General features: G+C 47.3%; 1 protein-coding gene across 4 annotated transcripts in view; it reads left to right on the top strand.

Moving 5' to 3' along the window:
* Positions 1–16,137, top strand: part of LOC143996476 (acyl-CoA dehydrogenase family member 11-like) — a 116,333-nt gene that overhangs the window by 9,220 nt on the left and 90,976 nt on the right. For 3 of the 4 annotated variants that reach the window (XM_077491535.1, XM_077491536.1, XM_077491537.1), the window contains exons 2-4: positions 7,191–7,290; positions 15,648–15,773; positions 15,910–16,071. In XM_077491535.1, coding sequence (XP_077347661.1) covers positions 7,191–7,290; positions 15,648–15,773; positions 15,910–16,071 — 388 coding nt within the window. The remainder of the gene's footprint in view (positions 1–7,190; positions 7,291–15,647; positions 15,774–15,909; positions 16,072–16,137) is intronic. The other variant, XM_077491538.1, reaches the window with a different exon arrangement.

Here is a 16,137-nt window from a genome sequence, read left to right on the forward strand (position 1 = left end):
GGAGCAGTGATTTTAATAATGATTAAAGTGAAACAATAAAAGTGTAATATTCCTTTAAATTTCGTAGGGGGGGGGGGTTGTCTATAGTATGCCTGTGAAGGGGCGCATGTTTCCCGTGCTTAGAATTGTCCCTGCACAAAGTGTCATTTATGCAGGAAAAAAAGTCCTTTAAAATCACTCGCAGCTATTATGAATTGTCGGCTCCGTAATACAGAGAACACTCATTGAAAGTCATTGATAAAAAAAATTAAAAAAAAAGCGTGGGGGTCCCCCAAATTCAATTACCAGGCCCTTCAGGTCTGGTATGGATATTAAGGGGAACCCTGCCTCAAATTTAAGAAAAAATTTGACGTGGGGTTCCCCCTAAATATCCATAACCAGACCCTTCAGGTCTGGTATGGATATTAAGGGGAACCCCGCATCAAATTTAAAAAAAAATTGACGTGGGGTTCCCCCTAAAAATCCATACAAGACCCTTTATCCGAGCACGCAACCTGGCAGGCCGCAGGAAAAGAGGGTTGGACGAGAGAGCGCCCCCCCCCTCCCTCCTGAACCATACCAGGCCACATGCCCTCAACATTGGGAGGATGCTTTGGGGGTCTGTGACCCCTCAAAGCACCTTGTCCCCATGTTGATGAGGACAAGGGCCTCATCCCCACAACCCTGGCCGGTGGTTGTGGAGGTCTGCGGGCGGGGGGCTTATCTGAATCTGGAAGCCCCCTTTAACAAGGGGACCCCCAGATCCCGCCCCCCCCCTGTTTGAAATGGTAAGGGGGTACAAAAGTACCCCTACCATTTCACAAAGAAAGTGTAAAAAATGGTTAAATAAAACAAACACACTTTTGAAAAATTCCTTTATTAAAAATAAAAAAATAAAAAAAAGATTCCAGCGGCGGTAATCCACTCTTGCTATCCAGCGACGGACGGTCATCTCTCCAGCGATGTCTCATGTCATCCAGCGCAGCGAATCCATCCTTCTTCTGTCTCCTCCACGGAGACACTGCAGGCAATTCCGGCGGCTGACGTTTCTTATATACGGAGGGCGGGGCCACCCGTCACCTGACCCCGCCCCCCTCTGACGCAAGGGGAAACCCGGGGTTCCCTGTGACGTAGGGGTGACCCGCACCCCTCTGATGTAACACAGGCAGGTTTCCGTTACATCAGAGGGGGGCGGGGTCACCCATACGTCACGGGGAACCCCGGGTTTCCCCTTGCGTCAGAGGGGGGCGGGGTCAGGTGAGGGGTGGCCCCGCCCTCCGTATATAAGAAACGTCAGCCGCCGGAATGCCTGCAGTGTCTCCGTGGAGGAGACAGAAGAAGGATGGAGGATCGCTGCGCTGGATGAGATGAGACATCGCTGGAGAGATGATCGTCCGTCGCTGGATAGCAAGAGTGGATTACCGCCGCTGGAATCTTTTTTTTATTTTTAATAAAGGAATTTCTCAAAAGTGTGTTTGTTTTATTTAACCATTTTTTACACTTTCTTTGTGAAATGGTAGGGGTACTTTTGTACCCCCTTACCATTTCAAACAGGGGGGGGGCCAGGATCTGGGGGTCCCCTTGTTAAAGGGGGCTTCCAGATTCTGATAAGCCCCCCGCCCGCAGACCTCCACAGCCACCGGCCAGGGTTGTGGGGATGAGGCCCTTGTCCTCATCAACATGGGGACAAGGTGCTTTGAGGGGTCACGGACCCCCAAAGCATCCTCCCAATGTTGAGGGCATGTGGCCTGGTACGGTTCAGGAGGGAGGGGGGGCCGCTCTCTCGTCCCCCCCTCTTTTCCTGCGGCCTGCCAGGTTGCGTGCTCGGATAAAGGGTCTGGTATGGATTTTTAGGGGGAACCCCACGTCAATTTTTTTTTAAATTTGATGCGGGGTTCCCCTTAATATCCATACCAGACCTGAAGGGTCTGGTTATGGATATTTAGGGGGAACCCCACGTCAAATTTTTTCTTAAATTTGAGGCAGGGTTCCCCTTAATATCCATACCAGACCTGAAGGGCCTGGTAATTGAATTTGGGGGACCCCCACGCTTTTTTATTTATTTATTTATTTATTTTTTTATCAATGACTTTCAATGAGTGTTCTCTGTATTACGGAGCCAACAATTCATAATAGCTGCGAGTGATTTTAAAGGACTTTTTTTCCTGCATAAATGACACTTTGTGCAGGGACAGTTCTAAGCACGGGAAACATGCGCCCCTTCACAGGCACACTATAGACAACCCCCCCCTACGAAATTTAAAGGAATATTACACTTTTATTGTTTCACTTTAATCATTATTAAAATAACTGCTCCCGAAAAAATGGCCGTTTTTAAAACTTTTTTTTGCATTGATACATGTCCCCTGGGGCAGGACCTGGGTCCCCAAACACTTTTTAGGACAGTAACTTGCAAATTAGCCTTTAAAATGAGCACTTTAGATTTTGAATGTTGGAGTCCCATAGACTTTAATAGGGTTCTAAAGTATGCTATATACTAGCTCCGTCGAATCTTCTTTATACATTCGACAGACACCATAAGCCTTCCAAGACAGATTCGACCGTAATTCATGTGGATTTTCGGACGAATGCAATTTTTGAACGAAAAACGAAATAAATAAAAACGAATTTCGGGAGTAACTAAATAAATTAAGTTTTCGGACGAAAACAAAATTCCGAAACAAAATATTTTACTCTGCACATGTCTAGGAGGCAGTGTCAAGCAGTCTCTCTCTCTCTGTGCAGGCAGTGTCAAGCAGTCTCTCTGTGCAGGCAGTGTCAAGCAGTCTCTCTCTCTCTGTGCAGGCAGTGTCAAGCAGTCTCTCTCTCTCTGTGCAGGCAGTGTCAAGCAGTCTCTCTCTCTCTGTGCAGGCAGTGTCAAGCAGTCTCTCTCTCTCTGTGCAGGCAGTGTCAAGCAGTCTCTCTCTCTGTGCAGGCAGTGTCAAGCAGTCTCTCTCTCTCTGTGCAGGCAGTGTCAAGCAGTCTCTCTCTCTCTGTGCAGGCAGTGTCAAGCAGTCTCTCTCTCTGTGCAGGCAGTGTCAAGCAGTCTCTCTCTCTTTGGGGCAATGTGGAGCAGTCTCCCTCTCTCTCTGTACGGGGAATGTGGTGTAGATGGGTGGTGAGCTGATTCAGTGGTTCAATGGGCCACTTGACTGGACTTGCCCCCCAGGCCTAAGGCTGCCAGCCCTCCCCTGGCGGAAGGGGAGGTACAAATACCCCGAGAAATAGGGGCCCAGAGGGATCTCCTTCAGGCTCCTAGGACCCCCCTCAGCAATGCCATCTCCCCCTGAAAGACCTAGGGAGGCTGGTCAGAGTGAGCTATCTGGGATAGGGGCTGCAACTGCTTCTGGAATTTCAGCCCCTGTATATATTAATCAGGAGGTTTTTTTCCTCTGCCATGAGTAGATTATAGGAAATATTAGTGGCCTTAATCAAATCTTCACAAAGTGGAAGAAAATGCATTAGGTCCTCTTCGACCACTCAGGACCCTCAAACAGAGGAACTCTAGGAAAGGGGAGACAAATCCCCCTCAGGGGACCGGAAAGAGACTGGTGACTCCTCTTCTGGGGAATCAAGTGGGGAAGGACTCTCTTCAGCTTCATAGGGTGGGAAATTATTGGTGCATTCTCTTACTGAAGAGGTCCGCTTCACATTTAAGTTACACGTAACTGAGTCGGTTGAAAAGCCCACTTCTTTTGGTTCACTGAAGCCTCCTCAAGCTGTGCATGCTTTTCCTATTCATTCATTGCTGGAAAAGCTTATTTATTCTGTGGGATCACTCAGATAAACAGTTTTTCCCTCCTAAAAAGTTTTCAACACTTTATCCTACGGAGGAGAAATTTACAAAGATGTGGGGTATACCAGCAATTGACGCTGCTCTATCCTCTGTAAATAAAAGTTTGACTTGTTCTGTTGACAACGCTCAAATGTATAGGGATCCAACTGATAAAAAGTTGGAATTCCGGTAATAAACATTTTTTCCTTGGCAGGTTCAGTAGCTGAACCTGCAGTGGCGGCAATTGGGGTATGTCAATCGTTAAGATACCACTGGAAACAGGTGCTCAAGGTTTTCCCTGAACAACAGGCCCAAGAGTTAGCTGAGCTGCCAGTGGCTTTGTGTTTTGGAGTTGATGCAATCAGTGATTCTAGCCTTCAGACCTCTCGCCTTACTCTTGGGTTGGTGCATATGCGTAGAATTCTATGGTTGAAAAATTGGACAGCCGAAGCCCATGCAAAAAGCTCCTGGCTGTTTTTCCCTTTCGCAGTTTAAGGCTGTTTGGGGATGATTTGAACCATTATATCCAAAAGATTTCAAGTGGGAAAAGTACCCTTTTGCCAGTTAAGAAAAGGAGTAAATGTCCCTGATTTAAACTGGCTCTTTCTCCAGTGCCAGGGGCATCAGCCTCCAGGCAGTCGCAACGGCCCTCACCATCAGGTTCAAGAGGCAAAACTCAGAGTCAACCCCAGGGACAAAAGAAGTCCTGGGGGAGGAAATCTACAAGACAGAGTGCTAAAGCCTCATTCAAGTGGGGGAAAGACTGCTACAGTTCTCAAAGGTCTGGCAGAAGGATTTTCAGGACAGATGGGTGGCCTCCACAATGACTCTAGGTTACAAACTAGAGTTCGGAGAATTCCCATCTCCTCGTTTCCTCAGATCAAATATTCCCAAAGACCCAGAGAAAAAGAAGTCTCTCTTTCAAGTGTTGGGGCGACTTTTGTCACAAAAGTAATCATGGGGGTTCCCATGGAAGAGCTGGGGTTTTATGCAAACCTTTTCACGGTGCCCAAGCCAAATGGAGATGTCAGACCCATTCTAGATCTCAAAGATCTAAACTGCTTCCTAAATCTTTTCGCATGGAATCAATCAGATCAGTAGTCTCCATCCTACAACGAGAACTTTTGGCATCAATAGACATCAAGGATGCATACCTGCATGTACCTATTTTCCCCGCTCATCAGAAATATCTGTGTTTCAAAGTGCAAAAACTTCATTTTCAGTTTGTAGCTCTAATTTTTGGTCTAGCTACTGCACCTTGGGTGTTTACAAAGGTCCTGGCCCCTCCTCTGGCCAGATTAAGGGTATAATGATTATAGCTTACCTAGATGACCTGCTCTTAACAGATCGGTCGGTAGCCCGCTTAGACCAAAGCTTGGTCACCACAGTCAACTACCTGGAATACCTAGGTTGGGTCCTCAACCTAGAGAAGTCTTCTTTAAAACCAGTAAGAAGACTAGAGTACTTGGGTCTGGTTATAGATACAACCCAGTATAGGATGTTTTTACCCCAGGCAAAAATCAGCACCATAAATTAGCTGGTTCAGGTAGTCAGGGCGAAGGGTCCTTCTATTCCCCTTTGTATGAGGTTGTTGGGAAAGATGGTGGCTTCATTCTAAATGGTTCCCTATGCTCAGTTTCATTCAAGACTGCTGAAAAACAGTATCCTGTCTGCCTGGAACAAGAAAGTCCAGGCACTAGATTTTCTGATGCGTTTATCGCCAATAGTGCTTCAGAGCCTCAGTTGGTGGTTGATGCCCGAGAATCTGCGGAAAAGGAAATCATTCTTACCAGTTACCTGGAAAGTGGTAACAACAGATGCCAGCCTCTCGGGTTGGGGAGCACTTTAACACAAGACATGTTAACACGCTACATAATGCCATAGTTGCTAATCTTTGAAAAAAGTTTTTAAGGACAGCTTTTTTTCTATGTGTCCAGAAAGCCACTGTAGGTGGAGTATATACTTTGGGGTGGAGCTTTCATTTAATATAGGTGGGGTTTCACAAGAAGCATATCATTCCAATATTAATTTATTTATTGCAGGCATATACTGTATATAGCGCCTACAATTTTTGCAGGGCTTTATATACTAGGGTTTGCTTCTATGAATATCCCGGTTCATAAATGATGTACAGTTTAGAATCCAGGGAGTCAATTCAATCTGCAATATATTCCTCCTCCCCTGAAGCATGCACACTTCCACCCTTAACTGAAATCCAGGAATCTTCAGTATTTCCAGCACCATACAATGGTCAGAATTTCTCCTCTGAAGTATACTGCATGCTTCAGTGAAGGAGGAATGAAGTGTGACAATTGTATGGTGGTGGAGATGCTGAGGTTCCTTGATTTCAGTTAAGGGTGGAGGTGTGCATACATTTATCTGGGGTGAAGGCAGATCAGCATGCATTTGTTTTTTAGTTTGAACTTTCTTTTCTATCCATATTTCTGCCTTGTTTACATATTCCTTTGTGAAATACACATGCAGCAGCACTCTAATTAACTTGTTCCCATACACCTTTTGTTCTGCTAAATCCCTTCTGCTATTGTCATCTTCCAGCTTCCTATTGCTGATTTTGTATAAATCCTTGCCTTTCCCCTGATTGGGCTGCTTGAGAAAGGGGGCAGAGCCCCATACACGTGTAAAGGCCTGTGTAGAGGCCTGCGTTGTCCCCATCCTGTTAGCTGGTGTTTGAAAGTAGCTCCGGTCCCGCCCACCCCTGACAACACCGCACAGTTTTGATAGCTGGCATTCACCCCATGCAAGCCCATACTCTGCCGGACAGTTACACACTGAGCAATTCTTGCAAGCCTCACCATCTGCTGTTGAACTGTTTAATCTGGCTGTGCGTGCTAGAGTGCCTTGATCAGTTACTGGGGGGAGGATCTGTGTCCCCAGCATGTGTGCCATGATGTGAAACATCATGCCATTGTGCATCTGTGGCATTGAGTGATTCCCTGAGCTCTGCCTTATCATCTGCTGGGGGAGGAGGTAGAGGTAGGGTTCTCTGACTTGTATGTGTAACAGGATGAGAAACACATTTTCTGTCATCTGCAGGCACCCACTGTCACTCTCTCTGATTGGCCTTGATTTCTGGGATGTAGCCCAGGACAAGGTGCTTGAAAATCAGTGACTGTCCCAGCCAAATCAGGACAGTTGTCAACTATGTAATGTGTGTTAAAGGCCCCCAATGATAACATTGTGGTGACAACTGTCTAAGATTTTGGAGAGATTTCTTTTCACTTCCTGATGGGACAGGAAGTAAAGGCAAATCTCCCCAATGGGAAATTTCCCTATGGCAGAAATGACCTAAAAAGGGTCTTAACCCCTCCTTACTCTACCCCTAACTTTAAAAATGGATGTACTTGTATCTTGTTCTTTGGAAAATACTGCCATATAAAATGAATAATAAATGAGAAACATTTCATTTATTTTATAGATCAGGCCAGTCCAGCGCTACGTTTTTTCTACAGAAGGGTCCAAATAAATGTGTTCTTCGAAAGAAAGCTCATGAATCAGTTGTGCCAGGAGATAATCTGGTAAGGTCGATTTTGTTGATGTTAGAACCTTTATTATAATCTTTTCTTTTCTCAAACGCATATTGGACTTGTCTTTATCTCCAATCAAACTAACCATAGACTTAAAGTGGAAATTCACACAAATTGGAAGTTCCTCTCTTCTTTCTCTCCCTCCCTCATCTGCCATATTTGAAATTATTTTTTTTGGGAGGGGTACCTGGTTTTGACAGTTAAGCACTCCCACTTCTGGTCGGATAGCCGTTGTGGATCCACCGAAAGTTCTACCTCCCCAACCCTGCCTGCAACCCTCTAAAACATGTCACTGGTCCCAGAAGGCTGTGGGACCATTCACCATTCGGACCATTCACCATTCGACTTGCATATGTGCAGTGAGCATCTGGCTGTGAGGTCACAAGGAGTTAAAGCCAGCTGCTCAAAATTAACAGGCTGGCACTGGGGACCGAAGACCTATAAGGAATTGGCTCAGTTGAGGACAGCGCTGGATCCCTGACAGATGAGTGTCTGTTTATTAAAAGTCAGAAGCTACAGTTTTTGTAGCTGCTGACTTTTAATTTTTCCAGAATTGACTGAAGCTCCTCTTTAAAGGAGAAGTACAGCCAAAGTTCATTTGGCGGTACTTTTTCTATGGATCACAGAGGAGCAGTTCGATCTGCACTTCTGTGACCAGTTTTTATGACACGTTTTCAGCAGACAGAGGGCTGAAGCCGGTCCAGGCTCGGTAAAGATCGCAAACATATGGTCGGGATCCACCCACATGCCTGGAGTGGCACCCAGCTCACTCTCAGCGGGCTGCTGAGAGCCTGAGTCGGCCTCTCTCACCCCCTCCACAGCTTAGCGCTCCAGTGAGTGCTGGAGGATCAGAGCAGACAGTGGTGACTAAAGCCCCGTACACACTATCAGATTATCTGCTGAGTTTTTCCTTCAGATTTACCAAAACCATGTAGTAGAAGGGCCTGCCTGATTGCATACACATTGAAACTCCTAAGGTTTGACCTCATATTATATGGTTTTGGTAAATCTGAAGGAAAAACTCAGCAGACAATCTGATAGTGTGTACGGGGCTTAACAGTCACCAACTCTCTGCTCAAAGAGCTCTGAGAACCGAGCAATGGTGTTTGATCGCTCGGTTCTCAGTCTTAGATCATCAGACCTAGGTAAGTATGATTCTAAAATTAAAAAAAAATCCCATACTTCTCTCTTGAGGATCTTTTTGCACAATTGCTTACAGTTTAATATTAGAGGCAGGCATTTTCAAGTGCCGACAATTTACACAACACTTTAAATATTGTACAGTACTTTCACATTAGTGCCTGCCCACAAAAGCTTACATTATATAGTGCTTATCTCACAGAGATATATGCACATACTAGGACTAATTTAGATAGGAGCCAATAGATTAATTCATATGATCTTCAGTTGCATCTAGTGGTCAAAATGCAGTATAGTTTTCTGAACTACCTCAATGGTAAAACATATCACATTTTGGCCACTAGATGGCGGTGACAATTGTAGGAATTAATTTGTTACAGAAAATATGAGGGAAATTCATCCACCTTGTAGAAATATTTATGACAGTGATCTGTTTTATAAATAAACCCCAGAGAAAATGTGCAGTTAAAATATTTTGCACACAAAGTATACTGGCAAAAAACATATGCATTTTAATATTACAATATTAGTTATTTAGGACATTTTTAGGGAAATCACACCTGTAAGACACACAGTTTGTGAAAACTGCACAAAACTCTCACAACTTTTATTCATTTCATTTGTTTGCAGTGATAACTCACAGGTTCACTTTAAAGCAGAACTTTAGAGTGAACCTTTAAAGTTGCTGAGCAGCCTCCATTGCTGTCAGGTTGTTACTTCACATGGAGAGTACTATCAAACTGAACACGTTTATTTTTGTATTGCTTCGCTACCCAAATGCTGCAAAAACTAAATATAGTAATTGTGCCTACACTGAAAAAAAAAAATACCCTTTGCCTGGATTTGTTCTTGAAAAATATCAGTGTACCTCCTGGTACTGTTTGTGAGGGTACCTAGGCACTCCTGTGTATACAGCCTTACAACTGTATATCTGTCCTGTGAGATCTAAGACATAGCTGCCTCTGACTGTTAGAATCAAGAGATTTGGTGATATTACTACTGTGTTGCTCACTGTTCTCCTTTCGAGAGACTCTGACATGAGGAAACAAAGCCATCCTCTTCACAGAGATACAGCGCAGAACAAGGCATGGTAGGTCATTAATTGGAAAAAGATCAGCTGCATGGAGACCACACACAATACCAGTGATTAGTAGACATGTGCAGACTGAAATATTTTGTTTCAGAATTTCGTTTTCGTCTGAAAAATTTATTTATTTAGTTACTCCCGAAATTCGTTTTTATTTATTTTGTTTTTCATTAAAAAATTGCATTCGTCCGAAAATACAAATGAATTATGGTCGAATCTGTCATTGAAGGCTTATGGTGTCTGTCGGAATGTTTAAAGAAGATTCGACGGAACAGCAAAACTCACTTATGATGCTGCAATCATTCATTCCCGATCGAATATTTCGACTACAAGCTATAGTAGGATTCTAATGTTGTACGTCTTCTATGGGTTTTTTATAGCTATATGACTTTTTTGCATTGCACACAGGTCATGTTAGCATTAGCATTAAGAAAAAAAAAAAATTAAGAAAAAAAAAGGCGTGGGGGTCCCCCAAAATTCCATACCAGGCCCTCCTGAACCGCACCAGGCCACATGCATTCAACATTGGGTGGATGCTTTGAGGTAGCCCCTCAAAGCACCTTGTCCCCATGTTGATGAGGACAAAGGCCTCATCCCCACAACCCTGGCCGGTGGTTGTGGGGGTCTGCGGGAGGGGGGGCTTATCGGAATCTGGAAGCCCCCTTTAACAAGGGGACTCCCCAGATCCAGGCCTCCCCCTAAGTGAAATGGTAAGGGAGTACAAAAGTACCACTACCATTTCACCAAAAAAGTGACAAAAAAGTGTTAAAAATGACAGGGGACAGTCTTTGACAATTCATTTATTACAGTGATCTTTCATCTTCTTTCTTCTGGTCTTCTTCCTTCTAGAGATGGCCTTGCAGTTCGCCCGGCGGTCGGTTCACGGCGAACTTTGCTCGTTCGCGATTCGCCAAACCGGCGGACTTCTGGCACTGTTCGCGGCGGACATATTTGTTTACATTGTGAAGAACTTTAACTTCACTAGACACGATGATGACATGTCTAGTGATGTCACGTGGGTGCCCACAAGAGAGGAAGAGGAGGGGAATTCAGAGGGAGATATGGACCAGCAGATAGGGAGGAGAAGCAGGTGAAACTTATGCCGCGTACACACGGGCGGACTGTATGGCGTACTTAGTCCGCCGAAACACATTTCAGCGGACAGTCCGCTCGTGTGTGGGCTTCAGCTGACTTTTTCAGCGTGCAGTCCGGCGTACTAAGAATTTCGTTTTTTTCGAAATTCTGTCCGTCGTACTCGCTTTTCGGCGGACAATCCGGCCGTGTGTATGCCAGTCCGCCGTACTTTTGAAATGAGCGGACTTTTCCCGCCCAGAGATAAACGGCCAGGAAAGGGGGACGAGCGGCCCCCCCACCCCAAAGCACCTTGTCCCCATGTTGATGAGGACAAGGGCCTCTTCCCGACTACCCTGGCCGTTGGTTGTCGGGGTCTGCGGGCGGGGGGCTTATCGGAATCCGGGAGCCCCCTTTAATAAGGGGGCCCCCGGATACCGGCCCCCCACCCTATGTGAATGAGTATGGGGTACAATATACCCCTACCCATTCACCTGTAAAATAAAAGTACAAAAAAAAACACAACACACGAGATAAAATACTTTATTGCACAGCTCCGGGGGTCTTCCGTCTTCGGGGGTCTTCTCGCCGGACTCCTCCGCTATCTTCTTGTAGCTCTTTTCTTCCTCGCCGCCTGCCTCTTCTCCCGACTTCGGGGGTCTTGTCCCCCTCTTCGGTTTTTCTGCCGGTGCCACCGCGCCTTCTTATAGCTCTTTTACAGGCGGTGGCCCGGTCTTCTGTCGCCGCCTTCCGTTCTTCTTCTTCTTCTTCTCCTTCTTCTCCAGGAGATGTTGACTCGACGCTCTCTCCGGCCACAATGCCAAGGCCGTGCTGCGCGGCCACTTATATAGGGACAAGGGGCGGTGTCACATGGCTTTATGTCACATGGGTTGGTCACATGGGTTGATGTCACATGGGGACTATGACATCGTAAGGGGGCGGGGTCACCATATGACACCAACCCATGTGACATAAAGCCATGTGACACCGCCCCTTGTCCCTATATAAGTGGCCGCGCAGCGCGTCCCTGGCATTGTGGCCGGAGAGAGCGTCGAGTCAACATCTCCTGGAGAAGAAGGAGAAGAAGAAGAAGAAGAACGGAAGGCGGCGGCGGCGACAGAAGACCGGGCCACCGCCTGTAAAAGAGCTATAAGAAGGCGCGGTGGCCCGGCAGAAGAACCGAAGAGGGGGCCTTATTAAAGGGGGCTCCCGGATTCCGATAAGCCCCCCTCCCGCAGACCCCGACAACCAACGGCCAGGGTTATCAGGAAGAGGCCCTTGTCCTCATCAACATGGGGACAAGGTGCCATGTTGAGGGCACGCGGCCTGGTACGGCTCAGGAGGGGGGGCGCTCGCTCGCCCCCCTTTCCTGGCCGGCCGGGTAGCGTGCTCGGACAAGGGTCTGCTGTGGACTTGGGGGGGACCCCCACGCCGATTTTTTTCGGCGTTGGGGTTCCCCTTTAAGTCCATACCAGGCGGCGGGGCCAGCGACGTCTCCTTCGCGGGCCCCGCCTACCTGGAGACGAGCTCGAAATGAGCGGACTTTCCTCCACGTGTGTGGGCGAGTCCGTTCATTTCAAAAGTAGGGCGGATAGTACGGCGGACTTAGTACGCCGTATTAGTCCGCTGAAAAAGTGCCGTGTGTGGGCAAGTAGCCCGTTCGGAAAGTCTGACGGATAGTCTGGCGGAAGGTACGTCAGACTAAGTACGTCATACAGTTCGACCGTGTGTACGCGGCATTACATTGCACAGGAGGGACAAACCAGACTGTTAATGTATCAGGAGCGAGGCATCAACCATGTACGATCATCTGGCGCTCCCAGGATGACGGCACATGGCTCCGCAGTGTGGGCTTTTTTTAATGTGTCCGCTGCTGACAATAGTGTTGCCATCTGCAGCCTTTGCAGTCAACGTTTAAGTTGTGGTAAGCCCAACACTCACCTAGGGACGATCGCCTTAAGAAGGCACATGACTTACCATCACCAAGCCCAGTGGGAGCAACGGAACCCACAAAGCCACACTCCAGGCTCTCACCGTCCAGCCTCTTCTACTTCTCCTTCTCCTCTCTTCTCACAATTGTCCTCCACTCCACCTTCCATCATGCCGTCCTCACGTTTTTCTGGAAAAAGGCAGGTTTCCGTAGGCCAAATGTTCGAGCGTAAAAAATGATGATGCCGGATAACCCTCTTGCCCAACGGTTGATGGCTGGCTTGTCAGAACTGATAGCCCACCAACTACTGCCATATAAACTGGTGGACTCGGAGGCCTTTCGAAAATTTGTGGCCATTGGAACACCACAATGGAAGGTCCCAGGAAGGAAGTATTTCTCACAGAAGGGCATCCCAGAGCTATATGGCCATGTTCAACGGCAAGTGAATGTATCTCTGGCACACAGTGTTGGGGCCAAGATACATCTGACCACAGACACGTGGTCTAGCAAACATGGGCAGGTAAGGTATATAACTTTTATTGCCCACTGGGTGAACCTTCTGACAACCGTCAAGCATGTAAGTGGCACCCGTGTAGATTTGGTTTTACGGCCACGGATTGCATGCAGGCCTGCCTCTTATTCTCCTCCTACTCCATCCTCCCTCTCCTCCTCAGCTGACTCCTCCTTTTCCGCTGCTAGCGTCTCTTCCGCTGCGCCGCCCAAGATCCCCAGAACCTATTCGACATGCCAGGTGAGACATTGCCATGCTTTGCTGCGTCTGTTGTCCCTGGAAGCCAAGAGCCACACTGGCCCTGCACTCCTTTCAGCTTTGCGTTCACAGGCAGATCAGTGGCTAACACCACTCAATTTGACAGTTGGCAAAGTGGTGTGTGACAAAGCTGTCAATCTGCTTAGCGCATTGAAACAGGGCAAAATTACACACGTGCCATGCATGGCACACGTCTTAAACTTGGTCGTGCAGCGATTCGTTGTCAAATACATCTTGCGGCAGGCAAGGAAAATCTTGGCCAATTTCAGAAGATCTTACACGGCCATGGCTTGCCTTGCTGACATTCAGCAGTGACACAATCTGCAGGTCAGACGTCTTATTTGCGATTGCCCGACACGATGGAACTCAGCCTTCTATATGCTTGATAGGCTGCTCCAGCAGAAACGTGCAGTTAATGTCTACCTGTACGAACTCTGCATCAGAACAGGTTCTGGGAGCTTGGCTTTTTTTCACCGTGCCAGTGGCTGCTCACGTGCGACGCATGCAGATTTCTGCGGTCATTTGATGAGATCACCAAACTGGTCAGTCGCAGCCACGGCGCCATCAGTGACATCATACCTTATGCCTTCTTTATGGAGCGTGCATTGCGTCGTCTCATTGATCAAGCCGTGGAGGAGAAGGAGCAGGAAGATGAGGAAGTCGCAGTGCTGGATGAATTCCCAGGGGGGGGCTACTCTATCTGAGACAAGTCAACAACAGGAGTCTGAAGAGGAGTCAGAGGAGGATGGTGCCAGGGCGGATGAGGAGGAGCAATAAGAGCATGCTTTAAACCTTTCTGGGATCCCTGTTGTTGTCCGTGGATGGGGAGAGGAGAGCGATATTATCCTGGATGATGAGCAGGAGCCAGGCCACCACACCGCTTCCACTTTAGTGCAAATGGGGGCCTTCATGCTCCAGTGTTTTAACAGGGACCCCCGTATAAAAAGCATAAAGGTCAAGGACCAGTACTGGGTGGCAACGTACTTAGACCCCCGGTACAAACACAAAAGTTGGAAATGTTACCACCATCACAGAGGGCTGTCAGAATGGAGCACTTACAGGCCTTGCTTAGAGAAATGCTGCATTCTGCTTTTGCGTGCGCTGGCAGAGGAATATCCACTCCCAGAGAAAGAGTTGCGGGTACCAATCCAACAGCGCCTGCAAGAAGAGAGCGGTTTGAAGGTGTGTTGGTCACTTCTGATATGAGATCATTGTTTCAGCCGACCCATCAACAGGTGTCATCCGGATCCAGCATCAGGGAACGCCTAGACTGACAGGTGTCCGACTACATCGGGTTAAAGGCCGTTGTGGAAGCTCCCTTTGACACATGGAACCGTGCGGGGGGCGGGGTCACCGGGTGGCCTCGCCCTCCCTTATGAAAGAACTGTCAGAAGAAGAGAAGCGTCACACAGCGGGAGCCTCCCATTGTGCGTAGCGGCCCGTGAACCAAGAAGAGACGCCGTGGAGCAAGATGCCGGTCAGGCACATCGGACCAAGAAGAAGCGGATGATCGGAGGAAGAAGAGGATCAGAGGAAGAAGAAGATGGAGGAAGAAACCGAAGGATGAATAAAAGAAGAAGGAAGAAGACCAGAAGAAAGAAGATGAAAGAAGACTTTAATAAACGAATTGTCAAAGACCATCTCCTGTCATTTTTAACACTTTGTCCCTTTTTTGGTGAAATGGTAGGGGTACTTTTGTACCCCCTTATTATTTCACACAGGGGGGAGGCCGGGATCTGGGTGTCCCCTTGTTAAAGGGGGCTTCCAGATTACGATAAGCCCCCCGCCCGCAGACCCCCACAACCACCGGCCAGGGTTGTGGGGATGAGGCCCTTGTCCTCATCAACATGGGGACAAGGTGCTTTGAGGGGCTACCTCAAAGCACCCTCCCAATGTTGAGGACATGTGGCCTGGTACGTTTCAGGAGGGGGGGCGCTCTCTCGTCGTCCCCTCTTTTCCTGCGGCCTGCCAGGTTGCGTGCTCGGATAAGGGTCTGGTATGGATTTTGAGGGGGGCCCCCATGCCATTTTATTTTGGTGCGGGGTTCCCCTTAAAATCCATGCCAGACCTGAAGGGCCTGGTATGAATTTTGAGGGGGACCACCACGCCATTTTTTTTTCTTTTTGGCACGGGGTTCCCCTTAAAATCCATGCCAGACCTGAAGGGCCTGGTATGGATTTTGAGGGGGACCCCCACGCCATTTTTTCTTTTGGCGCTGGGTTCCCCTTAATATCCATACCAAACCTGAAGGGCCTGGTATGCTCTTGAAGGGGAACCCATGCCATTTTTTGTAAATGAGTATGCTAATGATTCTGCATAAAACCAAGACTGACATTTTGTTTTGTTTTTAGATTGAGCGCACATATAAAGTCCAAAAAGCATTATTTGATGCTGGATTCCCGGTACCAAAGACTTTATTATACTGTAATGATGTGACCGTGATTGGAACGGAATTCTATGTGATGGCACATGTGGAGGTTAGCCAAGTCACACAAGTATTAGACTATGTTGTTTTACTTGCTTTCACAAAGTGCTGCTATTCATGAGTGCATATGTGCTATTAGTAAATTTTTTGCAACTTCATAAAACTAGTATTACTTTCCCTTTTTACAGGGTCGTATTTTCCGAAATGTCTTTCATATTGATGTCTGCCCTGCAGAGAGATCAGCGCTGTGTGTTGCTCTCATTGAAACACTCTCCAGGCTCCATTCATATAACATACACAAGCTAAATCTTACAGGATATGGCCAAGGAAAAGGATACTGCCAGAGAGAGGTGAGGGGAGCTTACATAATAAATAAATGCTATAAGGACCCCTCACACTTTTGCATACACTCGTTC

This window comes from Lithobates pipiens, unplaced genomic scaffold, assembly GCF_037356315.1.
Source record: "Lithobates pipiens isolate NorthernLeopardFrog02 unplaced genomic scaffold, aLitPip1_a1.2 Scaffold_19, whole genome shotgun sequence".
Taxonomy (NCBI): domain Eukaryota; kingdom Metazoa; phylum Chordata; class Amphibia; order Anura; family Ranidae; genus Lithobates; species Lithobates pipiens.